General features: G+C 30.4%; 1 protein-coding gene across 1 annotated transcript in view; it reads left to right on the forward strand.

Moving 5' to 3' along the window:
* Window positions 1-12853: 12853 nt before the first annotated feature.
* Window positions 12854-15359, forward strand: part of LOC147394213 (P-loop containing nucleoside triphosphate hydrolases superfamily protein) — a 73087-nt gene continuing 70581 nt past the window's right edge. The window contains exons 1-3 of the mRNA XM_086454559.1: window positions 12854-13096; window positions 14023-14135; window positions 14233-14359. Of these exons, the coding sequence (XP_086310685.1) occupies window positions 12980-13096; window positions 14023-14135; window positions 14233-14359 (357 nt within the window). The 5' untranslated portion in view covers window positions 12854-12979. The remainder of the gene's footprint in view (window positions 13097-14022; window positions 14136-14232; window positions 14360-15359) is intronic.

The following is a 15359-nucleotide window of genomic DNA, read 5'->3' on the forward strand; positions in this document are numbered from 1 at the left end:
TTACAAAAATTAGGATTTATACCCCATTCATATTTTAATAATTATTATATTAACAAAAAAATTGGTTTTTTCACTCTATTTTTCCTCTTCCTCTTCTTCTCTTCTAGTTTTGTTTGATTAAAATAATATAAGGTAATTTTCTTAGTATTTCTTTTTAAATAATTAATTAAAATATATATTTTTAACAATTATTTGATTAAATAACTACTTGATTTATAGAAATTTTCAAAAGAATGTTTCAATCATCGAAAAAATACTATAAGAACTACAAGAAATAACAATTTTATATCTAATTTTTATTATAACAATTTTTTATAATTTTAAAATGTTAAAAACTAATTATTGGTTTTCTATTTGTAAAAGGTAATTAATAATTAAATATTAAAAAATATTTTTAAATATTAATATTGCTAAAAATAAGAAAATTAAAGATATGGACGTGATTTTTCTTTAAAAAATTAATTAAATTTTAACAATTATTATATTAACAAATATTTTTAAATACTAATGTTCCTAAATAAGGAAAGAAGATATGGAAGTGATTTTCTTTTAAAAAATTAATTAAAAATTAAATTTTAACAATTAAATATTAACAAATATTTGTAATATTCAAACAAGGTAATATACTCTCTTTATTCGTACTATAAATCTTTATTGTCTTATCTCGGTGTAATTTTGTCCGATTTAAATTTTTTTTCCATATTTCTATTCATTTCAAAGGTTTTAAAGAAAAATTTTTAGGTTCGAGGCTTCCTAGTCAGGTAGTAAAACTCGTGTATCGTGAATTTGTTTTCGAGTAGTAAACCCTTGACCAGCCACTAAAAATAAAAAAAATTTAAACCCTTTGATTAGAATTGATAATGGAAATAATTTTGAAACCTTTTAAGAAAAAATTACACTTAGGCAGTAGTACTTCTTCTCAACCAGAAACAATAAGATCTATATCCATCAAACAAAGCGATGAAATATCATATGAAAATATAGAACAATCAATAAAAAACTGGACAATTCCAAAAGTTCCAACAAAAGAAATTTATAAAGATAAGTTTAAAACCAAAAATGATTATATCATAAACACTATAGAACAGTCACTACCAATATCTACAAAAGTTGAAAATATATCCTTATTACCCTCTAATCTGCTCGAAAAACTTCAAAACAAGAAATATAATTATATTCATTTTGGCCTAATTCAAGTTGCCATTGTCCCTTTAACCAGAACGGGCCTTAATACATCTACTCTAGCTCATGTTAGAGATAGAAGACACCTCAAATTTTCTGATCAACTAATAGGCATGATTCAAGCCCCTTTGAATGAGGGACCAGTCTTCTTTAACTGTTTCCCAAAATTTTCTGTTTCTCTAACAAATCCTACTATAACAAAATCATTAACACTAGGAGTACAAACAAAAGGATTCAATATGCCCAATTCAGAAAATATTTCTATAATTTATAGAATCTATTACAAATCAATGATGTCACTAATGCCAAATGTTGCCTATCAAAGTCAGACAAAAGGATTAACAACTTTGTTTCTAACAAATTTTAGAAACACTGTAATAGCACCAAAACAAATACAATGGGACAGTATAGATCTAAACAGTTCTTGGAAAATTGAAGAAGCACAAGAACCAACCCCTAAAGAAGAAGACCAAATAGAAAGCATAACAGAACACCCTGATGGATCTATAGAAATAAATTTTGAAAATATTTGTCAAAAGAACTATATGATTTCTAGACCATCTACCAGCTCTTCACGCAAATCTTTTGATCAGGTTACAAATAAAACATACAATACCGTTCCTACTCATATCTCATACCCAATATATACCAAACAAAAAGAACCCATAGAACCTGATTACAACCCAACAGAATCAGATTTTGGAAGTCCTCCCAGACAAATAAACACGATAACTATAAAAGATAATTTCATAATAAATAAAGAGTTATTAAAAGAACAAATAATAAAAGATCCTCTGAACAAATGGTTTTTTAAAAACTTTTCAAAAACAGAACAAAAAATTATTAAAGAGAAATGGTTTGAAGAAATGCATAATAAACAAACTCATATTCCCCTATTTTTATGGCTAAAAACCCAAGATAATGATAATAAACTTTCTATAAACATGACAAAACAAAAGATATAAATATGGGAAACTTTAAAAAATGAAAAAATAGAATCTATATTTCCTCCATTCAGGTCTATAAAGACAATGGGATCTGTTGCTACACCCCTAAAATCAGAAGCTCAATTTCAAAAAGAAACGCAATGTACCCAGAAGGATTTATCTCACATAATAGAACAAAACAACTATACTAATACCTACCTGAATCAATTAGGCCAACACTTTGAAAACATTAATAATAATAATTATAATAAAAAATTAAGGCCAACACTTATAGGACAGACGTCTAAAATACTAAATAAAGAACCAGAAAAGTCTCAAAAAATAAAAAATCCGTTTCACCTATAAGAAGGATTAACACCTATTGACACTTCAGCCGCTTTTATCGAAGAAATAACAAAAAGAATCCAAGGAAATTTGAAAATAAATGTTCTAATGGAAAATAAAGACGATACTTCAGAAATTCATGAAAATTCTCCAAAAACTGAATCACCATTAACCAGCGACACAAATGATAAACCTATTCAAATAAATAAATTAAAAAGATATAAAAATCCTAGAACGTCTTACTCCAGACCAACTTATTACAACAAGAACAAAAATTATTATAGGAGACCAACACCTGTAGATCTCCAATTTGAAGAAAAAATAAATCCAACCAAACATTATAATGGAAATGAAATATATGAATGGAATATAGATGGTCAAACAGATTATCAAATAATGAACACTATATCCCAAATGATAGTTTTTGGAAATGCCTGCCATAGATACAACCTATCAGTGGAACATATGACTCTTGCTGTTGCAGGAGGATTTACAGGACAGTTGTATGGATGGTGGCACAATATGTTAAGTCAATCGGAAAGAGATGAAATAATAAAACATGTAAAACTCAATGAGAATGGAGAGCCAGAATTAGATGACAAAGGAAAACCACAACCTGATGGATTTTTAACTTTAATATCTACTATATTCCTACATTTTAATGGAAGAATAGATGAAATGGGTCAAAAGGATAGGGAAATACTAATGAGCCTAAAATGCCCAACACTAACCGACTTTAGATGGTATAAAGATGTTTATTTGTCTAAACTATACTCCCTAAATTCCGGTTGTGATGACGTATTTTGGAAAGAAAAATTTATATCCGGTTTACCGAAATTGTTCGCTGAAAAGGTTCGAAAAAGCTTAAAAAATAATGATACAGACACTATAGACTATCGATTATACTCATTCGGAATGTTAATTCAAAGAGTCAATATGGTTGGACTTAAGCTATGCTCAGAACTCAAACTCAAAAAACAAATCGAAAAACAAAAATCTCGCAGAGAATTAGGAGATTTCTGCTATCAATTTGGAAAAGAAATGTTTAGAGCCCCATCACAAAAAATAGGCAGAAAACCTTTGAGATCAACCCTATTTAAGAAAAGCCAAAAACAAAATACCCCAACCTTTTATAAAAAACTCCCAAAAAGAAGTTCAAACATAAGAGAAAAAACAGAGAAAAATATCGACAATAAACCCATTATCTGCTACAAATGTGGAAAACCTGGTCATAAAGCTAATAAATGTCATCTAAAAAATTTTAAGAAAAAAGTTAATGAAATAAACATACCCCTTTCTTCCTCTGAAAATGAAAAAACTTCCTCATCCACAGAAGATGACTGTAGATGCCCATGGCACCTAGATACAGTCTCATCAAGTTCATCCTCAATAAATATGCTCCAAATTAATGTTTTAACCGAAAACGAAAAACTAATGTTAAAAATACTGGATGAAATCCCTAACCAAACACAAAGAACACAACACTTGATTCAAATCATGGAGAATATAAAAAATCAAGATTTGAAAAAAAAGGGCCCAAAAAACAATCCTCCTAGCTCATTTCAAGCATACTCATTAAAGGACATCTATTCTAGAGTCAACAAAATCGGATCAAAAGAATCTACCTCTAATATCACATTATCTAGTTTACAACACCAAATTAATCAACTAAAAGAAGAGATTAGCTTCCTAAAAGAACAAATATATGAGTTACAGATATCTTCAAATATCCAAATAGAACCTGAAAAATTATCTTACACTGAAGAATTGAATACAGAAAAACAGACAAATGATTTTTTCAACACTATTACTCATTATAAATATCAAAAGTGGTATACTACCATAACCATAAAAAATAAAAAAATTTCAAAGAAATTCATAGCTCTAATAGATTCTGGAGCAGACCTAAACTGCATACAAGAAGGAATAATCCCTATATCCTTCTGCGAACCCACCAATACTTCGCTAATTACAGCCAATGGAAAACAAATGAATATCAAATATAAAATCACAGATTCTTATATTTGCAAAAACAAAACTTGTATCCCAGTCCCTTTTTTAATCGTTCCAAATCTACAACAAGAAGCCATACTAGGAAACCCCTTTTTGAATCAAATACAACCATTTATAATGACACAAGACAGAATCCTTTGCAAAATAGAAAATACAGAATTACTCTTTGACTTTATAACACCCCCTACATACGGACAAGTTGACGTATTAATAAACCTAATTAAATCTAAAGAAAAACAACTTAATTTAATAAATCAAGAAAATGAATTTCAAAAGATAAAACAAGATGTCTCTAACAATAAATTACAAAACAAAATAAAACATTTTGAACAAACTTTAATAAAAAATTGTTGCTCTGAGATACCCAATGCCTTTTGGTACAGAAAAACCCATCAAGTAAACTTACCATATGTCTCAGATTTCAAAGAAAAAGATATTCCCACAAAAGCTAGACCTATTCAAATGAATTCTCGATTTTTAGAATTATGCAAAAAAGAAATACAAGATCTGCTTGACAAAAAGTTAATTAGACAATCTAAGTCACCATGGAGCTGCGCTGCCTTTTATGTTGAAAACGCAGCAGAATTAGAAAGAGGAGCTCCTAGACTCGTAATAAACTACAAACCCTTTAACAAAGTATTGCAATCTATAAGATATTCGGTACCAAATAAACAAGATCTTATTGATCGCTTAATAGAAGCAAATATCTTTTCAAAATTTGACTTGAAATCAGGATTCTGGCAAATACAAATAAAAGATGAAGATAGATACAAAACGGCATTCACTGTTCCTTTTGGACATTATGAATGGAATGTCATGCCCTTTGGTTTAAAAAACGCTCCTAGCGAATTTCAAAATATGATGAACGATATATTTGCAAAATATTCAAAATTCATATTAGTCTATATAGATGATATATTAATATTTTCTCAAAACATAGACTCTCATTGGAAACATCTATATATATTTAAAAAAACAATCATACAAAATGGTTTAGTACTCTCTCAAAGAAAAATCAATCTCTTCCAAACAAAAATCCAGTTCTTAGGATTTTCCTTAGAAAATAAAACCTATACTCCTGTAAATCGTGTCATCCAATTTGCTGACAAATTTCCTGACGAAATAACAGATAAAAAACAATTACAGAGGTTTCTAGGATGCCTCAATTATGTTCTTAACTTCATTAAAAATCTAAAACCAGAACGCAAAATTCTTTTTGACTTTCTTAAAAACCCGAAGAAAAATGGTCCTAAAAAGATTTGGACTACAGATCATACTCTTGCAGTTCAAAAAATAAAACAAACTGTTAAGGTACTGCCTTGTCTACATATTCATAATCCTAATCTACCAAAAATAATACAAACAGATGCATCCGAAACAGGATATGGAGGAATTTTACTACAAAAAACAGAAAAAGAAGAACAAATAGTAAGGTATACTACTGGAATTTGGAACCCCTGTCAACAAAATTATTCTACAATAAAAAAGGAAATATTAGCCATTGTTCTAACTGTCTTGAAATTTCAAAGTGATATATTAAATCAAAAGTTTTTGTTAAAAATTGATTGTAAATCTGCCAAAGAAGTTTTAGAAAAAGATGTCAAAAATCTTGCTTCAAAACAGATTTTCGCTAGATGGCAAGCTTTACTCTCTATTTTTGAATTTGACATTGAATTTATCCCTGGTTCTCAAAATTGCCTTCCTGATTTTTTAACCAGAGAATTCCTTCAAAAGCCACAACAATGAGCACTTCCAAAAGTCATCAAAAGACCAAAGGAAAAGATAAGATACCCATTGAAATTTCCCCTTCTAAATTTTCTCCAATATCCCCAAAGTCTGAGTATCTCCATAAAATAAGTCAAGCTTTATTTTCTCTATCTCAAAAGCAATACGAGTCTTTTTCAATACCCCAAATCCAAAAGCAATTGTTTCCTACAAACAATCTGTTTAATCCCAAACAAGCCAACCTATCTTCAAAATTCTATGAAGCCATTCTCTCCCAAACACAAAGTGCTATTGTATCTCACAATCTCGATCAAGATGGCCAAATAGCTTATTCAAAAATAAAAATTCAAAAAATAATCCCTGAGCAAGATTGGGGAAGTTCCTTTTAGATTTCAAAATATGTCAAATCCCCTTCTAACCAACAAATTCCCTTCACATATTGGGACTATCAAAATGCTTGGGAATACGTTCTACTCATTCAAAATACAAAAGGATCTCATTCTTGGTTCATTCAATTCTGCCAAAATTTCAATAAACAAATCCCCTATTGGTTCTTTACCCAGTGGTGGTAAATTTATGGCTCAACCTCCGAAATTCTTCCCTTTGAACAAGTTACCCTCTTTGAAGAATTTATCAACAATAATAAATTCAAAGTTGAAGACTTAAATTATCAAAATATGCTGTTCTTTGCCCATACTAAATATCCATGGATTCTTAGATGAAATCATTCAAAGGAAATCCTAGATAGTTTTCCCACATTCTTCAAAAATACCTACGTAAAATGGTGGGATAAATTTGATCAAACCAAAGTTGCTGAATCTTCCTCCGCAAAGAATTCACCCTTAAGGATTTCTCCATCAAAATTTCCAAATCTACCAAAATCATCCAAAACTTATGCTAAGGTTGCTGCTTCTCCTACAGTAACTCCAACAACATCCCCAGCAAAAGTCTCTGCTCAAGATTTCTTGACAGCCATTGAACAAATGCAAAAGATCTCCAAAGAACTCAAGAGCCTCAAAGATACCATATCCAGCCGTGGATCTGTTACTGCCAAATCCTCTTCCTCAAACAGTCCCTTTGAAAACGACGACGACGAAGATGTTGAGCAGTTTTCGTTCTAAAAATAATACGTACCAAATACGTACCAAACTCAAGAATACAGGTACATTACCAGTAAAGAAGAAGTCAACAAACGGCAAGCCAAAAGTCAAAGCAACAGTCAATCAAATTATTATCCATGAGCATGCGCTCACTTTAACTTTAATTATTATCTGTCCAGTCGGTATAAACGTGTCTTTATGTAATTATTGTTCCACATGCTCCCATCTGTAAATGCGCATATAGCATATTACTTTATGCTGTCGGTCAGTAGAACTTTAATAATGGTTGTAACTATTGTATCACATGCGCTTGTCTGTAAATGCGCATATTACTTTTATTTTGTCGGTCAGTAATACTTTAATAATTGTTGTAACTATTGTATCACATGCGCCTGTCTAAAGCGCATAGGATCCTATATTGTCAGAATGGCTCTGCTTTAGAAAAAGGGGGACTTCCTCTCCTATAAAAGGGGAAAGGAGAAGACCTTCAGAGGACACCCTGGAATATTCATCTTCAACCTTCATCCACTCCATCTTCAACCTTCATCTCCAATCTCCATCTTCGACCTTCATCCACTTTTCTCATCTCCAACCTCCATCTTCGACCTTCATTCACTTTCATCAAATCAAAAGTCCATCATCCTTTAAAAGCCTTTCTCTTCCTCTCTCCTCTTAATCCTCATATCCTCTTAATCCTCATATCCTCAAACGTCATATCCTCATAATCCTCATATCCTCATATCGTCAAATCGTGTCATTTGACTTGACGATATGAGGATATTACTTTGACGATATGAGGATTATGAGGATATGACGTTTGAGGATATGAGGATTAAGAGGAGAGAGGAAGAGAAAGGCTTTTAAGGGATGATGGACTTTTGATTTGATGAAAGTGAATGAAAGTCGAAGATGGAGGCTGGAGATGAGAAAAGTGGATGAAGGTCGAAGATGGAGATTGGAGATGAAGGTTGAAGATGGAGTGGATGAAGGTTGAAGATGAATATTCCAGGGTGTCCTCTGAAGGTCTTCTCATTTCCCCTTTTATAGGAGAGGAAGTCCCCCTTTTTCTAAAGCAGAGCCATTCTGACAATATAGGATCCTATGCGCTTTAGACAGGCGCATGTGATACAATAGTTACAACAATTATTAAAGTATTACTGACCGACAAAATAAAAGTAATATGCGCATTTACAGACAAGCGCATGTGATACAATAGTTACAACCATTATTAAAGTTCTACTGACCGACAGCATAAAGTAATATGCTATATGCGCATTTACAGATGGGAGCATGTGGAACAATAATTACATAAAGACACGTTTATACCGACTGGACAGATAATAATTAAAGTTAAAGTGAGCGCATGCTCATGGATAATAATTTGATTGACTGTTGCTTTGACTTTTGGCTTGCCGTTTGTTGACTTCTTCTTTGCTGGTAATGTACCTGTATTCTTGAGTTTGGTACGTATTTGGTACGTATTATTTTTAGAACGAAAACTGCTCAACATCTTCGTCGTCGTCGTTTTCAAAGGGACTGTTGGAGGAAGAGGATTTAGCAGTAACAGATCCACGGCTGGATATGGTATCTTTGAGGCTCTTGAGTTCTTTGGAGATCTTTTGCATTTGTTCAATGGCTGTCAAGAAATCTTGAGCAGAGACTTTTGCTGGGGATGTTGTTGGAGTTACCGTAGGAGAAGCAGCAACCTTAGCATAAGTTTTGGATGATTTTGGTAGATTTGGAAATTTTGATGGAGAAATCCTTAAGGGTGAATTCTTTGCGGAGGAAGATTCAGCAACTTTGGTTTGATCAAATTTATCCCACCATTTTACGTAGGTATTTTTGAAGAATGTGGGAAAACTATCTAGGATTTCCTTTGAATGATTTCATCTAAGAATCCATGGATATTTAGTATGGGCAAAGAACAGCATATTTTGATAATTTAAGTCTTCAACTTTGAATTTATTATTGTTGATAAATTCTTCAAAGAGGGTAACTTGCTCAAAGGGAAGAATTTCGGAGGTTGAGCCATAAATTTGCCACCACTGGGTAAAGAACCAATAAGGGATTTGTTTATTGAAATTTTGGCAGAATTGAATGAACCAAGAATGAGACCCTTTTGTATTTTGAATGAGTAGAACGTATTCCCAAGCATTTTGATAGTCCCAGTATGTGAAGGGAATTTGTTGGTTAGAAGGGGATTTGACATATTTGGAAGTCCAAAAGGAACTTCCCCAATCTTGCTCAGGGATTATTTTTTGAATTTTTATTTTTGAATAAGCTATTTGGCCATCTTGATCGAGATTGTGAGATACAATAGCACTTTGTGTTTGGGAGAGAATGGCTTCATAGAATTTTGAAGATAGGTTGGCTTGTATCACAGATTCTTATATTTGCAAAAACAAAACTTGTATCCCAGTCCCTTTTTTAATCGTTCCAAATCTACAACAAGAAGCCATACTAGGAAACCCCTTTTTGAATCAAATACAGCCATTTATAATGAAACAAGACGGAATCCTTTGCAAAATAGAAAATACAGAATTACTCTTTGACTTTATAACACCCCTACATACGGACAAGTTGACGTATTAATAAACCTAATTAAATCTAAAGAAAAACAACTTAATTAATAAATCAAGAAAATGAATTTCAAAAGATAAAACAAGATGTCTCTAACAATAAATTACAAAACAAAATAAAACATTTTGAACAAACTTTAATAAAAAATTGTTGCTCTGAGATACCCAATGCCTTTTGGTACAGAAAAACCCATCAAGTAAACTTACCATATGTCTCAGATTTTAAAAGAAAAAGATATTCCCACAAAAGCTAGACCTATTCAAATGAATTCTCGATTTTTAGAATTATGCAAAAAAGAAATACAAGATCTGCTTGACAAAAAGTTAATTAGACAATCTAAGTCACCAGGAGCTGCGCTGCCTTTATGTTGAAACATTCTTTTGAAAATTTCTATAAATCAAGTAGTTATTTAATCAAATAATTGTTAAAAATATAATTTTAATTAATTATTTAAAAAAGAAATACTAGAAAATTACCTTATATTATTTTAATCAAACAAAACTAGAAGAGAAAACGAGGAGAAGAAAAATAGAGTGAAAAAACCAATTTTTTTGTTAATATAATATTATTAAAATATGAATGGGGTATAAATCCTAATTTTTGTAATACATATGCATTTCCACTTACCTATTACTAATCATTTATAAATCTAGATTCATAGTGAATCCTCTAAGATACTTATTTCTTGTAGTTCTTATAGGATTTTTCGATGATTGAAACCTTCTTTTGAAAATTTCTATAAATCAAGTAGTTATTTAATCAAATAAGTTGTTAAAAATATATATTTTAATTAATTATTAAAAAAGAAATACTAAGAAAATTACCTATATATTATTTGAATCAAAAAAAACTAGAAGAGAAAAAGAGGAAGAGGAAAAAAATAGCGCGAAAAACCAATTTTTTTGTTAATATAAATAGGAGTAAAATTTAATATTAATTAATTTTCAAATGAAAATCACATCCAGATATTCAATTTTCTTATTTTTATCAATTTACTATTTAAAAATTTTAATTATTTTTTTATAAATAGAAAACATAGAAAATGTGTAAATATAATAATTATTAAAAATATAATAATTTATTAATTATTTAAAAAATAAATAGTAAAAACTAATTCTTGGTTTTCTATTTATTAAAAGTAATTAAAATATAATTTTTACTTTTTCTACTAATCAATGTTATATCAAATTTTTATCATATAATTTATTATAACGATTTTTTATAATTTTAAAATGTTAAAAACTAATTCTTGGTATTCTATTTCTAAAAAAGTAATTAATATTTAAAATTTTGATAATTAAATATTTAACATTTTAATAATTAAATATTAAACAAATACTTTTAAATAATAATGTTACTAAAAATAAGAAAATTGAAGAAAATTATTATATTAAAAAAATAATGAAAAAAAAATTCGACTCTTTAAGTGTCGAAGTTTTTATTAATATTTTAATCAAAATTTTACGGTTTAAGTGCCAAAAATTTGATTAAAAAAACAAAAAAAAAAAAACTTCCGCATTTTAAGTGCGAAAAATTTTGATTAAAAAAATAATTACAAAACTTCAACTGTTTAGGTGCTAAAATTTGGATTAAAAAAAACAAAAAAAATTTCAACGGTTTAAGTGCCGAAATATGTTTCTTTCAATAAATTTACAAAAATTGTTACTTTTTTATAAATAATATTTAAATTTGGTTATTATTATTATTATTTATAATTACCCATATATAAATGATTTAAAAAATGAAAGAAATAAATGAGAGCTACAAGGTTCACTGTTATTCCTCAAATCTATAGTTTCTTTGGTGAACTCCAATGATTTTTTTGGATAGGTTTTGGTAGAGAGAATAGATTTCTCTATATTTTGATGATATGAGGGGGTGGAAGTTACAATTTAGAAGATTATTTTTAAGAATTTATTAGAGAAATTGTAGGTAAGGTTATTTTTGTTAAAAAAAAAATGAGTTATTGTAGCAAATAATCCTATTTTGAGTATTAAAAAAAATGGTCCTTTTTTGTTATTACCATGAACCTATGAAAATTTTTATACTAAATTTCCTACAAACAATCCATGGAATCAAATTGAACGAGACTGACCTTATTTCAATTTGGTTCAATTCAAACTAATCTTAGTTCAATTTGGTTCTTTTGGCATGTTGGTTTGCTTATAATTCTTATTTAGTGGAATTGACCTATGTCAATCTGATTCAGATTCAACTCCAAACATAACCAAGTTGCACCCCTGACATTGACCATCTCTCTTGATTCATACCATATAGTAAAAGATCATTTACTAATATATTCTAAATACCCTTATTACTTCATTCATAGTGACAAAGTCGGAATTCAGGAATTATTCGAAAAGAGAAATCTTAAAACAAAATAGACAAAAGTTGAAAAAAATAAAAAATATTTGTTTTAAGTAACAAAAGTAAAAATAGAATATGTATTTTATATATTAAATAAAAAATAATTAAAATAAATATAATCGGAGATTTTTTGAAAAAAATTGGGATTAAATCAATAACTATCAAAATCATGATTTAATCGTGACTTAAAAAAAAAAAAAAATGACCGATTTTTGTCACCATAAGCATTTACCATACGAGCAAAATGGGTATTTCACCGCATAACGTTTAATAACCGTTTAAAACAACTTGAATAATACTGGAATGACTTGAAGAAAACTTACTTAAATATACTCAACTGACGTGGAACGTACACAGAACCATAGATTTTTGTTTGTATCTCGAGGAAAAATTCATTGAATCTGTTCACATTCCACGTCAGTTGAGTGGATTTGAGTATGTTTTTTTTGAGTCCGGTTATCACGACTCAAACAACTTACACATTTACGGTCCAAGTGATGGACGATTCACGTTGATGAGCTGATCATCTCGCCCGAGTCATCTCGGTCTCCAGATTAGTTTTAAAACCTCCCACTAAAGGCTAAAGCAACCAACCCATTTTATTATAGTACATTTATAAAGCTAGATTCTCTCTCTCTCTCTCTTGCGTGTCTGCAAGAACAACAACAGCATTATATTTGGGGAGAGTGTGTGTGTGAGAGAGAGAGAGACACACACACAGACAAATACCAAAAAGTCCTCATGGACGACGAAGTAGTTCAGAGAGTATTCGAAGAAGGAGGACGAGAATACCTCCAACAACCCTCTACTTCTTCCTCCACTTCTTCTTCAATTCTTCAATCTCTCCCTCTCCATGTCGTAAGTTTAACTTCGCCTCAATCTCTTTCTATTGGATTAAATAATTTCTTCTTCTCAAATCTATTTCTTTGTTGTAAGGAGCACACAATTCATCCATCACCTTCGATTGCTTACGTTTTTATTGTAATTAGGCTCCTAAATCTTCGCCATCGAAAATTCCCCCAAATGTCTCAAATTTTTGATCGAAGGCTGTTATTATTATTATTATTGTTGTTGTTGTTTTTGCCTACTTTGATTTGTTCTACTATAAGAGTTACGCGCCTGTTCAACGGTTTTAAATTTCGACAAATATTTCAAACATTTCGGTTAATTTGGTCAATTATTAGTAAAAAATTTACTGCATTTTTACGATTGGAATTTTTGGGTTTCATTGACCGAAGAGTGACATCGAAACAGACATTCAGAACATTGGTTCAAGCTTAACTTTGATCTGAAGGGTGTATTTGATTTCCTACTTTGATATTTTGCATTATAGATTCCGGTTTTACATTTCAGGAACAATTTGGGATTTTGGATTCATTTTTGTGAAATTTCGTCCAATTTACTGCATTTTTTACATTTGAATTTCTGCCTGAAAATTGGCATCGAAAGAGAAATTCAAAACCTTGGTTGAAGCACACCTTTGATTGGAAGGTTGTGTTTTCTTGCTTACTTTGATTTTTGTATTACAAGTCCTGTTCAAAGGTCTTAAATTTTGTATAAAAAAAAAAAGATTAATTTTTTTTTAAAGATTTTGTATCCATTTTTATGAAATTTGGGTCACTTCTGGCCTAGTCTTATAAATTTTACAGCATTTTAAGGTTTGAAATATCTGTTGGAAATCGATGCCCTAACAAAAATTTATGACCTAAGTAAGTCTTCCATAATATTTGCATAATTGTTTTGTTCACCTTTTCGAGTCTCCTAATTATGGTGTGTTAGTGCAGTCCTTTGATCATGGGTATTATTTATTAGTAAAAGCTATTCAAGAACTCAGAGGAAAAAAAGAGGGTCTTGTGACAGTTGGCATTGGTGGTCCTAGTGGCTCTGGTAAAACGAGGTATATGTAGATATATTTTAAAGTTCAATTGTTGATAGTTAGGTAGAATATTTTTTAACACTTTAATCGATACTTGCAAATTTGTTCATATATGAAGCTTAGCAGAGAAGGTAGCATCTGTAATTGGTTGTACAGTTGTGTCGATGGAAAACTATCGTGATGGAGTTGACGATGGGAATGATCTAGATTCAATAGATTTTGATACTTTAGTTCAGAATCTTGAGGTTTGCTTCTATTCTTCATTTATTTTATTATAGTTTTGCATTTATATCAACTGGCTTGGATTGAAGTGTTTTGAAAATCAATTAATGCATTTTTTTTACGTCAAGTTCAAGATAGTTTCAATGTGTCTAAATAACCGTTCTTGGGACACATCTTAGTTGAAAAATCGAGATCTCAACTGGGATTGTTGGTAGACAATGTCAAGACAAACCCCAGATTTCTCGTTGGAGTTGCTTTGTTCCTGAGACTGAAACATTTTGAGATGGAATGAAGCTTTGATCTTTGGTCTCTAGGGAGTTCTAACCTAGTGTTCTGGTTTTTGGTCATTTTTTTATGAATAATTTTTGGTCAGTTTTTCGAAATGGAGTGTCTTTTTCAATTACTATTTGTATTTCCAAGTGAAATCTGGACTGAGTTGTTGTATCCAGTAAAAAAAGGAGCCTACTTGAACCACTTGTTGTCTCCTTTTAATTCACAAACTATCAGGAACCAAAACTCCCAGTGACAGGTTAATAGAGAAGGGGAAGGGGTGTTAAAAACCAATTTTGATGCTGGGGGCCCCTGTTGTGCTCTACTCTAGGGAGGAGTGAGCCTAGGCAATGTTTTAAAGTTCGTTTATTCTTTGATCTGAAAGGTCAATTAGACGCTTTTTTGAAGGTAACAAATTACCAAAATAAAATTTAATGCACAACTCCTTAGCTCAATCCCATTGTAAACCAATATCAATTTGATTCCAACCAAACCCTAATCTGATTTAATTTGATTGCTGTACCATTTTTTATTTAAAACAGATTGCAGTATTCCACCTCTCTTGAGAATGTTCTTGTCTTCAAGGCCGAAGAACAAAAAGATATATTAAGACTACTATGAAAAATTGCATTTGATGCAAGAACATCCTTTTTAATATGTATTATGTGGGCTTCTATCTTCAATTGATGAGAATGTGCGGATTTACTCTTTGTTGTGCTGGTCCAGAATTGGACTATTTAGCATGCTTCTTAA

The sequence above is a fragment of the Akebia trifoliata genome, chromosome 9 (genome assembly GCF_017979445.1).
Source record: "Akebia trifoliata isolate Shusen 1 chromosome 9, ASM1797944v1, whole genome shotgun sequence".
NCBI classification, from domain to species: Eukaryota; Viridiplantae; Streptophyta; class Magnoliopsida; order Ranunculales; family Lardizabalaceae; genus Akebia; species Akebia trifoliata.